Source organism: Perognathus longimembris, chromosome 4 (assembly GCF_023159225.1).
Source record: "Perognathus longimembris pacificus isolate PPM17 chromosome 4, ASM2315922v1, whole genome shotgun sequence".
Lineage (NCBI taxonomy): Eukaryota > Metazoa > Chordata > Mammalia > Rodentia > Heteromyidae > Perognathus > Perognathus longimembris.
The window spans coordinates 2,146,514-2,163,148 of NC_063164.1; the positions used below are offsets into that span (position 1 = coordinate 2,146,514).

The 16,635-nt window shown below is 63.8% G+C and overlaps 1 protein-coding gene and 1 long non-coding RNA gene across 2 annotated transcripts in view; one reads left to right on the forward strand and one right to left on the reverse strand.

Moving 5' to 3' along the window:
* Positions 1-16,635, reverse strand: part of Espnl (espin like) — a 21,598-nt gene continuing 4,963 nt past the window's right edge. Inside the window, exons 5-9 of the mRNA XM_048344435.1 lie at positions 9,833-9,964; positions 5,303-5,417; positions 3,674-3,777; positions 2,774-2,968; positions 1-1,575 (exon numbers count right to left, since the gene is read on the reverse strand). Coding sequence (XP_048200392.1) covers positions 85-1,575; positions 2,774-2,968; positions 3,674-3,777; positions 5,303-5,417; positions 9,833-9,964 — 2,037 coding nt within the window. The 3' untranslated portion in view covers positions 1-84. The remainder of the gene's footprint in view (positions 1,576-2,773; positions 2,969-3,673; positions 3,778-5,302; positions 5,418-9,832; positions 9,965-16,635) is intronic.
* The window catches only part of LOC125350148, a 22,195-nt gene continuing 9,232 nt past the window's right edge, over positions 3,673-16,635 (forward strand). The window contains exons 1-2 of the long non-coding RNA XR_007210679.1: positions 3,673-3,801; positions 8,485-8,495. This is a non-coding gene — a long non-coding RNA (uncharacterized LOC125350148). The remainder of the gene's footprint in view (positions 3,802-8,484; positions 8,496-16,635) is intronic.

Consider the following 16,635-nt stretch of genomic DNA (forward strand, 5'->3'; position numbering starts at 1 on the left):
CCCCCGGGGTGGGGGGGGCTGGAGAAGGGGGAGAAGACAGACCCCGAACCCGCCCGGAGCCCCGCTGGGAGGGCCGCCGGCCCCTCACTCCCCGAAGCGGAACAGCTCGGCCTCCTTCTCCTTCCAGAAGGCGAAGCTGCGGTCGATGTAGCCGCAGATGTCCTCGCCGTCGAAGCCGCCTCGCCGGGCGCCGGCCTCCCGCCGCGGGGCCGGGCCGGGCTGGGGGCCGCCGCCCGGGGGGGCGGCCGGCGGCGGGGGCCCCGGCGGGGTGGGCCCGGGCTCCGCGGCGCCGAAGAAGCGCGCCTTGAGGTCGTCGAAGCCGTCGGTCCAGGCGCGGCGGCCGGCGGCCACCTCGTCGGTCGCGGCCCTGTGGAAGGCGCGCGCGGCCTCCCAGCCGTGGGCCCCCAGGTGCTCGAACACCTCGAAGCAGAGCAGGTGGCGCGCCCGGCGCTCCTCGGCCGGCAGCTCGCACTCCAGCAGCTGGAAGTAGCCCAGCATGAAGAGGTCCAGCGAGAGGCTGTCGTAGGGCACGGGGGCCCCGTCCACGTGGGGCAGGAACTGCTCGGGGGACAGGGGGCCCCGGGGGCGCCGGCCCAGCCGCCGCAGCTGCCGGGCCGGCACGTGCGCCAGGATGGCCTTCCAGTTGCCCAGCAGGTGGGCGATGAGGCCCCGCTGCTGCCACAGGTGGCCGAGCCGGGGGCCCTGGCCGGGCGGGGCCGGGGGCGGGGGCGGGGGCGGGGGCGGGCCCCCGGGGCGGGTGCGGGGGCGGGCGGCCGGGCCCGGGGCGGGCGTGTAGGCCGACTTCTTCCAGTGGCGGAGGAAGAGCGTGACGATGCGCTCCTTGCGCAGGCTGCCCGGGTCGGCGCCCGCCTCCGACGGGGCCTCCTCGCCGCTCATGCCGGCTTCCCCGGCGTCGCCCGGCCCCCCGGGCTCCCCTCCGGCCGGGCCGCCGCAGCCCCCCGGGCACGGCCGGGGCTGGGGCGCCGGCGCGCGGGGCAGGCCGGAGCCCGACTCGAAGTTGCCGCGGAGCGTCCGCACCGACACGCCGCACCCCTGGATCTCCTGCTGGGCCTCGCTGGGCGGGGGCGCGGCCGGGGCCCCCCTGCCGGCGTCCGGGGGCCCCGGGGCCGCCGCCCCCGCCTCGCCCCGCGCCAGCCCGTTCACCCCGCTCAGCAGCAGGGACAGGCTGCGCACCAGGCGGGCGATGTGGCCGCACCAGAACGGCAGGGGCTGCCCGCCCGGCCGGGGCTCGGCGCCCGCCGCGCCCTCCGGCTCCGCGGCCGGGCCCGGGGCCTCCTCGTCCTCCGGGCCGGGCGGCCGCGGCAGGAAGTGGCCGCGGACGGTGATCCGGACCAGGGGCTCGGGCAGCAGCGCCTGCAGCTCGGCCGCCAGCCGGCCCAGCTCGCTCTCGTACTCCTGGCAGCGGCGCCGCAGCTGCAGGTCTGCGATCTGCTTCTCCAGGTACACCAGGTCGTCCTCCGTCAGCAGCTCCCCGAAGGGGCCCAGGATGGCCCGGTGGGTCTGCGAGTACCGCCAGGCGGCCCGCCCCCCGGGGCCCGGCTCCCCGCCGGCGTCCTGGGCACAGGGAGGGGGAGGGGGGCGCGTGAGGCAGGAGGAAGCGAGGTCCTGCCCGACGCCGGCTCCGTGGGGACCCCGGCCTGCCGGACGCCGGCGGGCCCTGCCCTGCGCCCCGAAGGTAGACCAGGGCCACGGATCCGACCCGGGGTCTCACAGGGCCACGCCGGCTGCTGCGGCCACGGTTCTAGAAGCTTAGCCTAGAGGCCTCCAGCTCGTCTGGGCGACGTGTTCTTTTGATCTCAGGCTGCGCTGTGAATGTGCGCCTGGACAGTTAGGATCTGAGCGTGGAGGGGGTGCGTGCTCCCCCTCAGGAGAGGCGGAGGCGCCTCTGCTCGGTCCGTCAGACCCCCGAGGACCCTGCAGCTCTGTCTGGCTGGAAGCCCGAGGCTCCGCTGGGCGCCCGTCGTTCTGCTGCGGGCTCAGCCGGCCACCCAGAGCTGCCCGCCCGCCCGCCCTCCGTGTCCCCGAGCTCTCAGCATCCTTATAGGTCGATGGGCTCAAAGGGGCCCCCCCCGACCCTGGCCCGGGGCCCCCGCCCCCGCCCGCGGCTGGGGCAGGCACGTGGCTGTGTCACGGTGCCGTCGGTGGCCTCCGTGTGGAAGTGGGTGTGGCGGGGGCGGAGGAGAGCCCCGTCGTTAGCGTGACTGCGTTTTCACCACCTTAGCCGCTGGCACTGGGATCGCTGCGCCAACCACAGGCCTCTAGCGGAAGATTCTAGAACGCGGCCTCACGCACGGCAGCTGGGGGCCCGTGAGAGCCCAGGTCGGGTCACAGCCTCTTCCCCGCTCGGGTCCCACGGGCTCCCTGAGCCCCCCCCCCCCCGGCCCTGGCGTGGCGCCATCTCCTGGACGCCTCGCTCGGGCCGCGGACGGCTCCTTCCGGTCCCCTCGCGGAGCGGGTCACGGCCACTGCGCCTCTGCGGTGCCCTCTGCCGGGAGGAGCCCGGGGCAAGTCCCCACACCCTCCTCACTCACTCCCTCCACCGCTGGCCTCCCCCCTACCCAGGGCCACCGCCTGGCACAGCGCTGGCCCGGCCGACCGCCCCGCCGGGGCCCCGGACGACGGGGAGGGGGCACCCCCCTGGGTGTGGGGCTCCAGGCCTGTTCCGGGGCACTACCCCGGGGCACACGTGTGCCTCCTGGAGCCGCCTCCCCCCCGCCCTCCCCCCTCCCCCCCTCCGCCCCGCCCACCGCACCTGGGCCTCGGGAACCGGGCCTGCGCCCAGGCGGGCCTGCAGCTTCCGCACCATCACCTGCCGCTTCCACTCGGGGATGGGCCGGCCGTGCTCATCCTGGGTGGGCACCAGCCCGTCCAGGTCCCCCGCGGGCAGCCCGTCCAGCTGCAGGGCCGCCAGGCCCTCCGGGGCGTCCCCCGCTGCCATCTCCGTCCCCTGCGCACGACAGACCCGGCGGGGTCGGCCGCTGGTGAGCAAGCACGGGACATCCTTGGGCCGGAGGGGGAGGGGCTGCAGGCAGCACGACCCCCTGCTCCTCGTCCCCCACCCCCCCCCCAGGGTAAGACCCCTGGGGACAGGGACCCGTCCGTGGGGGGCCCAGATGGGTGCGGGAGGAAGCAGCCTCTCCTCCGTGGCCCGGAAGAGTATGTCGTGGGGAAGGGCAGACGCCGTCTGGATACGGCCGCAGGGACAGGCCACGCTCTGGCCACTGGTCGGTACCGCGGGGCTTGTCAGAACCTTTAAGCCACCGTGGCTCCTCTCTGAGGCCAGCACCACGTGGCACTTCTCAAGCTCCCGTAAGACCCATTTGGTGAGCCGGAGGAGCGGGGCGGGAGAGGGGAGCAGACCGGTTGGGAGCCAGGAGGCAGTGGGCGCGGGCCGGCCTGCCTGCGGATAGCTCCTGAGGAGGGCACCGAGAGCCCCTGGGCTCGGGATCGGGGTGAGGTGCCCGGCATGGGACTCTCGGGGGGATGGAGAAGGGCCACATGTTTTTTTGCGATGGCTCCTGAATGCCATCCGCCCAGAACCGGAGGCGTCCAGAGCCGGCCACCGCTGCCCCCGTGAGAGCTGGAGTCCGTCGGGGAGGAGGGGCCTGGGCTTTGGGATTGGCTGGGGGGCGGGGGGGGGCGGGAGACGCACCTCGGCGGCAGCAGGGGCGCTGGTGGTGACCCTCGGGGGGTCTGTGCAGTCCAGTGGCTCCCTCGGGACAGGCTGGCCAGGCCAGGCTGGGCTGAGAGTCACGGCTGCTGGCAAGAAGGGGAGCTGGAGTTGGGGGGGGGGGTGGGGGGGCAAGGGAAGGGCAGGGCCTGGGGCGGCACAGAGGCCCAGCCTTAGAGGCCTTGGGGGGGGGGCAGAGACGCCCAGCCTCAGACCTGACACCTTGCCGAGCCCCTGGGGGCCCCCCAAGCCGGGGCTCTGTACGCCCCACCTTCCTCAGCTTCCTGCCGGGGCGTCACAGGGCCTGGCCCGGGCCTGGCCATACGGCTGCTGCAGTTGACCCCCTGACTCCCTGCCCCCCACGCGTCCTGCAGCCGGGAAGGTCGTGAGGCCCGGAGGCCGAGGGACCTGCGGCGGCCGTGTCAGACCCCAGCGCGATCCTAGCACCGCCCTCGATGCTGGGGCCACAGCGACACACACAGCAGGGCTACAGCCCGAGAGAAGCACGTGTACACCACGCCTGGGCACACGCATGCGCACCAAGACACGCACGCCGCATCTAGACACACAAGGAGGCACACAGCCCAGGCATGCAGACACACAAACATACAGAACATACAGAGACACACGGACGCACGCGCCAACGGACCAGAGACACACAGAGAAACACGTGTGTAGGCATACACAGACCACACACACGTACCGACACAAGCCCACAGACACGCGCAGGCAAGGCACCCCCGTGTGATCACGTGGCTGCCACGTGCCCGTGGACGGGGGCAAACCGCCCTGCATGTAGCACCTGCCACTTGTCTGGCCACCCTGATTCATTCCGGTAAGTGCCGGTCACTGGTCTGTGGCGGGCGGTGACCCACAGGGGGCCGGCGCTTCCCACACCCTGCTGACCCCGCTAGGATCTCGGAGCACCCCGAGGCCAGCTCAGCCTGCTGGATCCCCTTCCACACAAGTCACCCTGGGGCGGTGCTTTAAAAAGCAACCAAGCTGGACAGCGGGGGCTCCCACCTCAAAAGCTGCCCGGGAGGCCGAGTCTGAGGACCATGGTTTGAAGCCATGCCCGGCCGGAAAGTCTGTGGGACTCTTATCTCCATTTAAACACACACACACACACACACACACACATCCTGGAAGTGGAGCTGTGGCTCTAACCCTGAACTCAAAAGCTCAAGGGCAGAGCCCCTGATTTCAAGACCCAGGACCAGAACAAAAAAACCCAAAAAACTAAAAATCTAAGAAACAACAACAACAACAAAAACAAAAACCCAGGGCTGGGAATGTGGCCTAGTGGCAAGAGTGCTCGCCTACCACGCACGAAGCCCTGGGTTCGATTCCTCAGCACCACATATACAGAAAACGGCCAGAAGGGGCGCTGTGGCTCAAGTGGCAGAGTGCTAGCCTTGAGCAAGAAGAAGCCAGGGACAGTGCTCAGGCCCTGAGTCCAAGGCCCAGGACTGGCAAGAAAAATCATAATAATTAAAAAAAATAGCCACGATGATAGAAGGCTGGAAGGGGTAGGGAGTGGCGGAGCCGCACAGGGGGTCCCCAGAGGGAGGCCGAGGGGCCCCCCAGTCCTGCGCAAGGCGGAGCACTCACCCGGGGGGCTCCTGGGCTGTGTGCCCCCTCCTCTGCCCTCCTCCACGGGGAGTCTTGCTGTGCACAGTGGCGGGGGCGGGAAGGGCGGCGGCGGGGGTGTCATCGGGACCGGCACCTGGGGGCACAGGTCTGGTGGGCAGAGGCCCCGGTAGCCTGGGACAGGTGCCCTCCGGGGGGGCTCAGGCCCTGCCGCCCCCCCCCGTGATGTGGGCCTGCCGGTGGTCCAGGGTGGAGCCTCCGTGACGGCTGGGGTGCCACGGGATCCTGGCCAACCCCATGCAAGCGAGGGGGCCTGCCCGCCACCCCCCGCGCTCGTCCGAGGCCTCGCTGCTTTCTCAGGAGCCCAGCCTAGGAGTTGGGCTGTCCTGTCTCCCCACCCCCCGCCCCCCAAAGTGCCCAGACTCTGGTGGAAGGGCCTCGCCCGCCTCTGCCATGCACGGCCTCTCCCGTGCCCCGCTGCCCCTCCACGCCCGCCGGACAGAGACCGAGCCTGGGCCCCGGGAGGGGGGGGCCTCTCCCCACCCGCCTGCAAGCAGGGCCACCCGGGCCAGCCCGGGGAGCCTGGAGCTGCGGGGCCGGCCGGGGGGCTTGCGGCGGGCTCTGCCGTCCCCCCACATTGACAGAGCCCTCGACTCAAGGTGCCACCTGCGCAGCCCTGTCACCTGACCGAGAGGCGCTAAGGCTCCTGTCCCCGGTGGTCCGGCGGCCGCCGAGCCTGCCCCGCCTCCCCACCCGGTCCTCACAGGCGAGGGAGGAGCCGCCCGGCCATCTCCATGGAGCGCCAGCCTGCTCCCCTGCCTGCCCTGCCTGCCCTGCCCTGCCCTGCCCTGCCATGCCTGCCCTGCCCTGCCCTGCCATGCCTGCCCTGCCCTGCCCTGCCCTGCCCTGCCCTGCCCTGCCCTGCCCTGCCCTGCCCTGCCATGCCTGCCCTGCCCTGCCCCGCTCCCCCTCGGCGTCCTCCAACCGTCGGACGGGACCCCCTAGCCCGGGGCACCCCAGAAGACAGTGGGACTTGGAAATCAGGGTTCCAGGTGTGGCGCTGGGAACAGCCCCGGACCCGGCTCGAGCGGACACCGATTCCAGACGCGGGGCGGGGGCCGCGGGCCCAATCCTGAGCCGGGGACTCAGAGGAAAGCTCCGACCCAGTGACTCAGCCGCCCCGGCGAGGCACCCCAGCGCCGCCCCATCACACGCCCCCCACAGCCCCCAGCCCACCAGGGGCGGGGGTGCGGCCTGGCCCCCACCTGCCCGGGCCCACGCACCTCCTTCCAGGGACCGGCAGCAGCCCGGGGCCCGGGCCGGGGCCTCTGTCCCGCCCACCCCAGGAGACCGGCGGACGCGGGCTCTGGGCCGCGGAGCGCGGGAGCCGTGGCCATGCCGGGGCGTCCGGGCTGTGGCCCCCAGGAGAGGAGGTGTCCATTAATATTTGAAGGCTGAGGTGTCGGGTGGCAAGGCGGGCTGGGGCTGCCTACGCGATCCCTTACCACAGCACCTTAGCCCTCCCCCCCACCCGGGGCGCCCAGGGCCGGCGGACCCTCTGCGAGCCACCCAGCAAGCCCTGGGGCGGGGACAGTGAGGCTCGGGAGGGGTGCACGGCTTCTGCACAGGCCTGCGCTGGGGAGGCAGAGCTGGGCCGGGGCTCTGCTGCGCCCAGCAGCCTTTGCTTTGGCAGGACCAAGGCCCCCAGTGGGGTCCGTCATCCGGGGACACCAGTGTGGAAGAGAGGGCGCCGGGGGGCTGTGCGTGCCCACCTCGAGTGCCCAGCCCGGCCGCCGCCCCGGGCCCTCCCCAGGGACGTCTGCAGGGCGGGCCACGAGACAGGAGCAGGCCCGCCGACTGCTGCTCCTGGGCTGCGGGGCCCAGCAGCCCCTCGGACGCAGCTTGAATTGCCCGGGGCTGGGAGGAGGAGGAGGAGGAGGAGGAGCCCGCCTGGGGTCTCGGTCCCCTCTCTCGCCCCCGTCGGGGCCGCTGCGCAGGAAGGGACAGGACGCCCCCTCCTTGCCTTACCTGCAGGAGAACAAGGGGCTCGGCTGGGCCGGCGGTGCCCGCCGCAGGCTGGCAGGACAGCGGAGGCAGGAGGGCGGCCTGGGCAGGGGAAATGGACTCTCAGCGCGGTCCCCGTGGCCTGGGCGCCTCAGGCCACTCTTGGGGTCCGGGACGTTGAGTCCTCAGGACCGGAAGGAGGACCCGTATCAGTCCATCTTTGACTCCTCACGGGGGACACTGAGCCGCCCGCCTCCCAGCCCGGGCCCCCCAGGTCTGCCTCCTCGCCGCTTGTTTTTGGTGAGATCTGAGCGTGGCCGGCCGCCATGCATTATACATGGAGGGCGGCTGTGGCGAGCCGGGTTACAGCCTGTAACGCCACCCGGGCCAAGAAAATCATGACCCGAAGCCGGGTCTGGACGCCGTCACCACGGCTGAGATTGGATTACTGCTGAGCAGCCCGGCCCCACGGCTCCCCGGAGCCGGACACTGCCCGGGGGAGCCCCTTGCTTTCTCTGGGCCCCGTGTGCCCCATCTGTCCAGAGCAGAGGCCTGGGCTCCTTCCCCCCTGGGGCAGGGAGGGAGGTGACAAGCCTGTGCCCAGGCCTCCGCTGCCCAGCTTGCCGGGGACAAGCTTCAGTCCCGTGCCACCCATGAGGGGCGGAGGCTCAGAGCCGCCGAGCGGAGCCCACGGGCCCAGCAGGCTCCATCCCTGTGGGAGTAAGTACAAGCTGGGGTGCGGGGCCCCTGTTCCACAGGCATGGAATGCCATGGATGTCCAGGGCTGCCTGCCGGGCAGAATGGCCGTCGGCCGACTGAAGGGAGGAGATGGGAGCAGGCTCTGCTTTGGGACGGGGACGGGTGCGGGCGACCTGTGTGTATCGCGTTTCCATCAATATTGCAGCAGGCACAGCTCTGCGCGCTGTCCTGCCGGCCTGCAGCTGCCAGCCCGCACCCCGCTCCCCACCCCCACCCCCCGTGAGCAGAGGCAGGGCGGGGTGGGGGGGCAGCCCCAGGCGGGGGCAGAGCCCGGTGCCCCTGGTGGCTGCGGCGCAGGTCTGGGGGAGAACGGCGCCGCGGTGCAGCCCTGACGCGGAGGCCCGGATGGCTCCCAGCCAGGCCCGTGCCGAGGCCAAGGGCTCGGGCTCGCGGGGTTCCGCAGGAAGGGCTGCTGAGGGCAGCAAGCGGCAGCCCCGGAGGTCAGGGTGGCGTGCGGGACACCCCGCGAATCGTGGTGACACCCAGGAGAACCCCAGGAAGCCTAGGAGGAAGGGCAAGGCCTGGCTGGGCCGGGCTGGCCAGAGCCGGATGGGACTGGGTGGCCGGACCTCCTGTGACAGCGGGCCAGGCCTGCGTGGGGGACGAGGCAGGGGCCCCAGGAGCCCAGGCCCGCCCTGCTCGCCAGCAGCCGGCGCTGTGGAGGGGCCCTGCGTCCCCATCCCCACCTCCACCCGGGGCGGGGCGGGGCGGGGCGGGGAGGACGCAGGCGTCGGGCAGCCCGTGGCTCCGCGTCGCTGGGCCTCGGACAGGCAGCCCCGTCCAGAAAGCAAGACCCCGCACCAGACAGCAACCCCAGTCACGGAAAGACGAGCAGGGATGGCGCTCAGGGCCCCGGCAGGGCCCCCGTCCCGGAGCCCCGTGGGCCAGCTGAGCCGCCGGGGGCCTGGCGCAGGGTTAGGCCGTGGGACTCGGCTATGGCTGCGTGCGGACCCTGCGGCAGGCCCGGTGGGGGACGGGAAGGACTCTGCCTCAGTTGGTCCCAGAGGCTCTGAGGGGATGCCTTGAGAGGGAAGAGGCATAGACGCATCTGGGGCCGGGGACCGTCGCTCGTGGGTCTCAGTGCAGAGACAGCATTGGAGAAAAGAGGCAAAGCTGCCAGTCCAGGCTGGCTGTATGGCGTCCCTGCCTTGGGCTGGACAGGATGGGCGGGGGCCAGCAGGGGGCCGGGGAAGAGCTGGGGTAGCACCTTCCACTGCCCCTCTGCCCTCCTCTCCTCGGCCTCCCTCATCTCTGCCCTCCACCCCGCTGTCCGCCTCACCCACCCATCCGCTCCTCTGGGAGTTCACTCGTCGCTGCCCTCGCTCCTTCATAGCCGCTAAGCCGTGCCATGGGCCGGGCGGGGGGGGGGGGGGGGGCAGGACGGCCGAGAACCCCGGCCCTGCGGATCGGGCTGGGCGGCACTTGGTCTCCCCGCTGCGGCAGGCCGCCCTGGGGTCCTCAGAGCCCACTGCAGCAGGCACCGGGCCTATCCCCACCCGAGTCACAGGCCTGGCTTCCTCTGTGGCCCACCCCACGCAGCACCCCGACTGGGCCAGGTTTCCTCCCAGGTCCAGGGACGGCCGCCCTCCCAGCCCCTGACAGCAGGGTCCCTCCGCGCGGCCCCGGCGCGCCCTGGCCAGTAGGACGCTGCGTGGACCCAGGCTCTTGCCCGACGGCGCTCGGTGTGAGAGACGGGCGCCGCAAACGCCCCAACTAACCCTGCTGCCGCCGCGGCGTGCTGGCCGCGCCCAAGCCCGCCCCGGAACGACGGCGCCCCCGAGGCCTTACCGGCCGAGCCCTGTCCCGCAGGTACCGGGCGCACTCCTGGTGTCCGTGGTACTCCGCCAGGTCAGCCGCGGTGTAGCCATCGTCGTCCCGCAGGGAGGGGTCCACGCGGTGGGACAGCAGCGTCTGGCAGCACTGTGGGGGAGGAGGGGGCCACGGTCACCCCAGCGGCCCAGAGGGCCGACGCAGGGAGCTTTCCCGGCTCCGCGGCACGGGGGGGGGGAAACTGAGGCTGCCTGGCATAGGGGAGGGGCTGGAATCTGGGCCATGGGACTCGGAAGACCTGCCTGGAGCCCCCAAGTCTCATCCCACCGCTGCCCTGACCCACGAGGGAACCAAGGCTACGACGTAGGCCACAGAGGGCACAGAGGGCCCTGGCCGGGGGGAGGGGCGTCGGGGGTGTGCGGGTGCCAGGCCCCCTGGGAAGGGGGCAGCAGGCGGTGCAGCTGGAACCCCACCAGGGCCCGCACGGCTGGGAGCTCCGTGGGTGGCGTGCAGCCTGGGTTTCATCTGTGCGGTCTCCCTGGGTGTGGAGTGCACTTAGCCCCTCGGCAGCCCCTGCGTGGGACCAGACTGAGCCTTGCGGCTAAGGGAGGGGCCTCCCTCAGGGTCCAGCTCTCCCTGCGGCCCCACCCCAGCCCCGGGCCACAGCTCCTCCAGGTGGGGGTCCTGGGGCTCTCTGGGCACCCGATGAGGCTGAGGGCGAAGCCCGGGGCAGGAGCAGCCTGGCTGGATACGGAAGCCTGAGCACTGCTGTGCCGGCTGAGACAGAGATGGTAACCAGGTGGCTCGTCTTTGTTCCTTCTCCAGCTGTGTAAAGATGAGAGCACAAAGCCAGGCAGGATGGTGGGCGTCTGTAGCCAAAGCACGCGGGAGGCTGAGGCATGAGGACTTAGACGTCCAGGTGAGGGGGCGGGAGGCCTGGCTCGCGTGGTAGCAAGCACAGACCCTTGGGTCAAACCCCAGTATCGCCCGGAAGAAACCAGAGTTCAAGGCTGGCCTGGGCTACACAGCGACACACAAAGGAAAACACAAACCTACCACCATTACTATCACCACCGCCACACAGGCACGTGTGCACGCACACACGCGTGTGCCCCCACCCACGTATACCCGGAGAGGAAAGAAGTACATCACAACGTGAGAACTACTTTTCAGTCCGCGTGGCGGCAGGATTCGGCCTGTCCCCAGCCTGGCAGATGCCCGTGACTGTGTCTCCCACATGAGCTCGGCCGAACAAGTCAGAAATCACGCAAGCCTCCAACCTCACCTACAGGCCGTTTTCAGTTAAAATGCTTGGCATCTAATCAATAAAAATCTAGGACACGAGGAAATAAAACACTGAGAAATAGACTTACTCCACAAAAACAAGAAATGACAGACCGTGAAGCCACTGTGCTTATGACATTCAAAGAAATGAAATCCAGACTTGAAGTTGTAGGCATGAAATCACAGACTATAAAAAGTGGTACTGGCCGCTCACAGAGCCTCACATCTGTCCTCCTAGCCACTCGGGAGCTGAGATTGGAAGGATTTGGGGGCCAGGCCAGGCAGAGAAATCCAAGTCTCTACCTCAGCAGAACATGCTTGGCATGGTGGGAAGGGCTTGCCTTCCCGCAGCGATGGGAAGTCTAACATAGGCAGATGGGCAGGTGCGCATCCGGGCATAAACGAGTGAGATTTTGAAGCATATTTCAAAAATAGTACAAAAAAGGGCTTGAAGGCATGGCTCCATGGTAGAGTGCTTGCTTGTCTAGCAAATTTGAAGTTCTGACAAACCCCACCATAGGATAAAAACAAACCACAGCTTTTGCTGATAATTAGTACACAGAAAACTGGTCAGAAGAAGCAACCCAGATACAGCAGAAAGAGCCAAGCAGACGATGGAGTCAGGAAAGTGGGCGATTCCTGTGGTGGGCTGGAGGTGGGCCTGGTGGGAGGAAGGGCGGTCACAGGGCGGGCCCATAGAGCGGATGCCGCGGGACCCTGGCCCCTGCCTCTGCTGCCTCCCAGGTACCATGAGGGGAAGGGAGCTGAGGGACACGGAGGGAGACAGAGCTCAGCACCATGTGCTCCGCCACCATGTGCCGTGTGGCCAAGCCCAAAGCCACAGGACCAAACCACCACGGACAAGCTCAGAAGAGGAATGAAAGCAAACCTTTCCTCCCTGCAAGCTGCGACAAGCTCATGTGTGCGTCACCGCAGTGGAGGGGGGCTGAGGGCGTGGCACAGGGAGGTCTGAGGTACACGCGCTACGTATGAATCTCAGAAGAGGGAAGACAGAGAGGGAGCAGAGAGGAGCTCAGAGACTATGGCTGAGAATCTTCCAAAAGCAACCAGCAAACACCAGAGCACAAACCCAAGAATTCCAACGAGCCCCGTGTAGGATACACACAGAGCACCACCTCTGGGTCTCTCAGTGAAAGACAGAATACAAGACACTAGCAGCCAGCAGAGGCCAGAGGCAATGAAAAACTCTTCTGTGTGTGTGGGATGGGGGGTGAGGGGGGTCCTGGGGCTTGAACTCTGGGCCTGGGCACTATCCCTGAGCTTTTCACTCAGGGTTGGTGTTCTACCATTTGAGCTACACTTCTGCTTCTGGATTTTTGGTGGTTAGCTGGAGATAAGAGTCTCACAAACTTTTCTGCTTGTGCTGACTTTGAATTGCAATCCTCAGCTCTTAGACTTCTGAGTAACTAGGATTACAGGCGTGGGCCACAGGTACCTGGCCTGAACATTATTTCCCAAGCACTGAAAGAGTGATTGGAAATGCCCAGGCTACATTCTATTCCCAGCACAAACGTTCTTCAGCACTGAAGACAGAATGAGGGCACGGAGAGCCAACAGAACAGAAGCAGCACCTTCCCGGCAGCCTCTGCATGAGTCTTGGGAAAGTGAGCCACTTGGAAAGCCTGAGCTCCAAGAAGGAGGGAGGAAGAGGACAGTGGTTCCTTTGTGGCTAAATCAAAGCCTTTTATTCACAAACAACTAATGGAAGACAGCCTAGCCCAGGCCCTATGCCACCCACCTCCACCTTGCCCACCTGTGGCTCTGTGTGGAAAAGGCAAAGCCCCAGGGGGGCTGCGGGACCACTGTGTCCCCAGGCCTGGAGCGTGTCTGACTGGGATCTCCATGAGACCTTCCTGAGCCTTGCTGTCGCCAGGCTGCGGTGCAGATGGACTCTCAGGAAGTCAACACTGCACAGGTGAATGAACCAGGAGGTGAGCACCAGGAAGCACGTGTATGCTCCCAGAAGTCAGAGTGAGGAAGCAGCCCAGCTCGGCCCACACCCACGGCTCCTGGAGGCCGGGCCCTCCATGGCACACTGCACAAGGGGGTCTTGGGATCCCTGAGGATGGCTCCGTGTTAGGAAGACCCCAGTACCATTCTAACAGGGCCTAGGTGGGTGGCAACACTGCCCAGGCACATCCTCGTGGGCAATTACAGGTCACGTGGCTGGGCAGGGAACCGCAGAGGGAGGCAGAGAAGCAGGCAAACAGACCCCCGTGTTCTGCTGGGCTCTGTCTACCACCATTGAGTTGCAGGCACGTGAAACCTTATCTGTGCAGGGCTCGTGTCACAGGAAGGCAAGAGAGTAGGCCTGGAGGGCCGAGGTGGCTGTGACCAATGACCCGCATCTCTGTGCCCAGCTGTGAAGTCAGCATTCCTTATCTGTGCAAGACAGAGCCACTTCGGATTACTAGCTCCTCATTAATTGATGAGTTTAAGAGCAATCTTTGCCACAGCTCACCTGTAGTTGAGTCATGATTACCAGTGGCTTTAGCAATGACCCCCTCAAATACTGTATGAGAATCACTGCAGATTCAACAACCAGAACTGAAGGCTCAAACATTGGCTTAGTTGTTTTCAAAGAGGTAAATGAAACAAAATACTATTTTCTCTCAATATACACCATGGTACATAAAAAAACAACACATGGTTCCTCTTTGAATTAGAGAAGCAGAGAGCTGCTGTTGAGTTAGAACATCCAGCAGGGTGCTGGTGACTCATGCCTGTAATCCTAGCTACTCAGAAGGCTGAGATATGAGGATTGCAAATGCCAGCCCAAGCAGGTAAGTCTGGAGACTCTTATCTCCAATTAACCACCAAAAAGCCAGAAATTGAGCCGTGGCTCAAGTGGTAGAGTGCTAGCCTTGAACAAAAAGCTTAGGGACAGCACTCAGGCCTTATGTTCAAGCCCCAGGACTGGCATACACACACAAAAGATCTTAATAGGTGGACAAAAGGCTGAGACCACACTTCTATTACCTACAAACAAAACTGCCACAAAACATTCCCTGTACTATTACAAATGTCTGCCAGGAGATAGGAAGAGAGAGGCAAGCAACATACGTTAGAAATGATGGATGAAAGGCTTAGAAAGGAAGGACAAAAGAAGCACCTAAATATAAGTAAGTGCACCAGCTATTAGTAGACCAAATGAACCAATAGAAAGATGCCAGAACAATGAAAATATTTGATCTGACTGCTTGTAACTAGCAGAGATGTAGATATTAAACATTTAAAAAAAGAAAATATAAGGGTTCAGATTTCAGGAAGTAAAAGATGGAACAAGATCTACAATGCCAATAAGTAATGGGAAAGATCTGCAGCACTACAGGTCTATAGAACCACAGGTCTACAGAACCACAGGTCTACAGAACCACAGGTCTACAGAGCCACAGGTCTACTGAACCACAGGTCTACAGAACCACAGGTCTATAGAACCACAGGTCTACAGAACCACAGGTCTACAGAACCACAGGTCTACAGAGCCACAGGTCTACAGAACCACAGGTCTACAGAACCACAGGTCTACAGAACTACAAGTCTACAGAACCACAGGTCTACAGAACCACAGGTCTACAGAGCCACAGGTCTACTGAACCACAGGTCTACAGTACTATAGGTCTACAGAACCACAGGTCTATAGAATCACAGGTCTACAGAACCACAGGTCTATAGAATCACAGGTCTACAGAACTACAGGTCTGCTGTACTACAGGTCCATAGCAACACAGGTCTGCACAACCACAGGTCTACAGAATCAAATGTCTACAGGACCACAGGTCTACAGAACCACAGGTGTGAAGTACTATATATCTACAGTACTGCAGGTCGACAGAACCACAGGTTCTATAGTACTACAAATCTATGGTACTATAGGTGTACAGAACCACATGTCTGCAGTACGACAGGTCTATGGCACTACAGTACTATAGATGTATGGTACTACAGGTTTATGGTACTGTAGGTTTATAGAAATACAGATCTACAGTAACACTTCATTCAGGTAGAGACTAGGATGGGATTTAGGACAGATACAACAGTGCGGGATCACAGGGACACACAAGCAACCCCGTCACAGACAAACATCAGCGCCCTGACGCAGCGGTCTGAGACGTCAGCACACTGACTGACTCAAGCAGTCTGAGATAAAACACAAAACTCTGTATGCACATAAGTATGAACAATACCATTGACAAACACATACAACCAACACATAGAAAATAACTTGTCTTCTTATATACACTATTTACAAAAATCATCCATATGCACACTTACAAAGTAGCTAATAACAGAGATCAAATAGTTGAAATTATCAGAGTATTTTCTGACTACAGAGCAAGCCAAGAGAAATCAATAGTAGACTTAATTTCTGAACCATCATGTTTAAAAATTAATAAGCATTTTCAAGTAAGTCCAGGGGCAAGGAAGAATAAAAAACAGAAACTAGAAACTGTTTTAGCTGATGAATTACAAAACTCTAGGACACAGCTTAGCAACAGAAGGAAAAGGAAACAGGCCAGAAATGAATGGGGAAACACCCCTCTCAAAAACTCAACAAATGGGCTGGGGATATGGCCTAGTGGCAAGAGTGCTTGCCTCTTATACATGAGGCCCTGGGTTCAATTCCCCAGCACTACATATACAGAAAATGGCCAGAAGTGGCACTGTGGCTCAAGTGGCAGAGTGCTAGCCTTGAGCAAAAAGAAGCCAGGGACAGTGCTCAGGCCCTGAGTCCAAGCCCCAGGACTGGCCAAAAAAAAAAAAAAAAAACCCAAAAAAAACTCAACAAATGCTTTATGCTAGGAGCTTATGTCTATAATCCTAGCTACTCAAGAGGCTGTGATCCAAGGGTCACAGTCCAAAGCCAGCCCATGAAGGAAAGTCCATGAGATTCACATTTCCAATTAACCAGCAAGAAGCCAGAAGTGGAGCTGTAGTTCAAGTGCTGGAGCGTCAGCCTTGAGTTTAGGGACAGCACCCAGACCCTGAGTTCAAGCCTCAGGACTGATGTGCACACACATAAAGCGCACGCACACACACACACACACACACACAAATATGGAGCCCAAATACTAGACAAAATGTTAACAACTTAACTGCATATAAAAAGCTACCAGGAGGGCTGGGAATATGGCCTAGTGTCAAGAGTGCTTGCCTCGTATACATGAAGCTCTGGGTTCGATTCCCCAGCACCACATATATAGAAAAGGCCAGAAGTGGCGCTGTGGCTCAAGTGACAGAGTGCTAGCCTTGAGCAAAGAGAAGCCAGGGACAGTGCTCAGGCCCTGAGTCGAAGGCTCAGGACTGGCAAAAACAAAACAAAACAAAACAAAAAAAAACTACCAGGATCAAGTTGCATTTATTCCAAGAATGCAAGGTTGGTTTCACACTAAGTGATCAGTGCAGGTCCAGCAATTGGAACCTGGCTGTACATCCAGGGTGCCGAGCAGAACCGCTGACACCGGCCACAGGGTGAGAGCACGAGGTGTCCACTCAGAGATGCATGATGAAGAGGA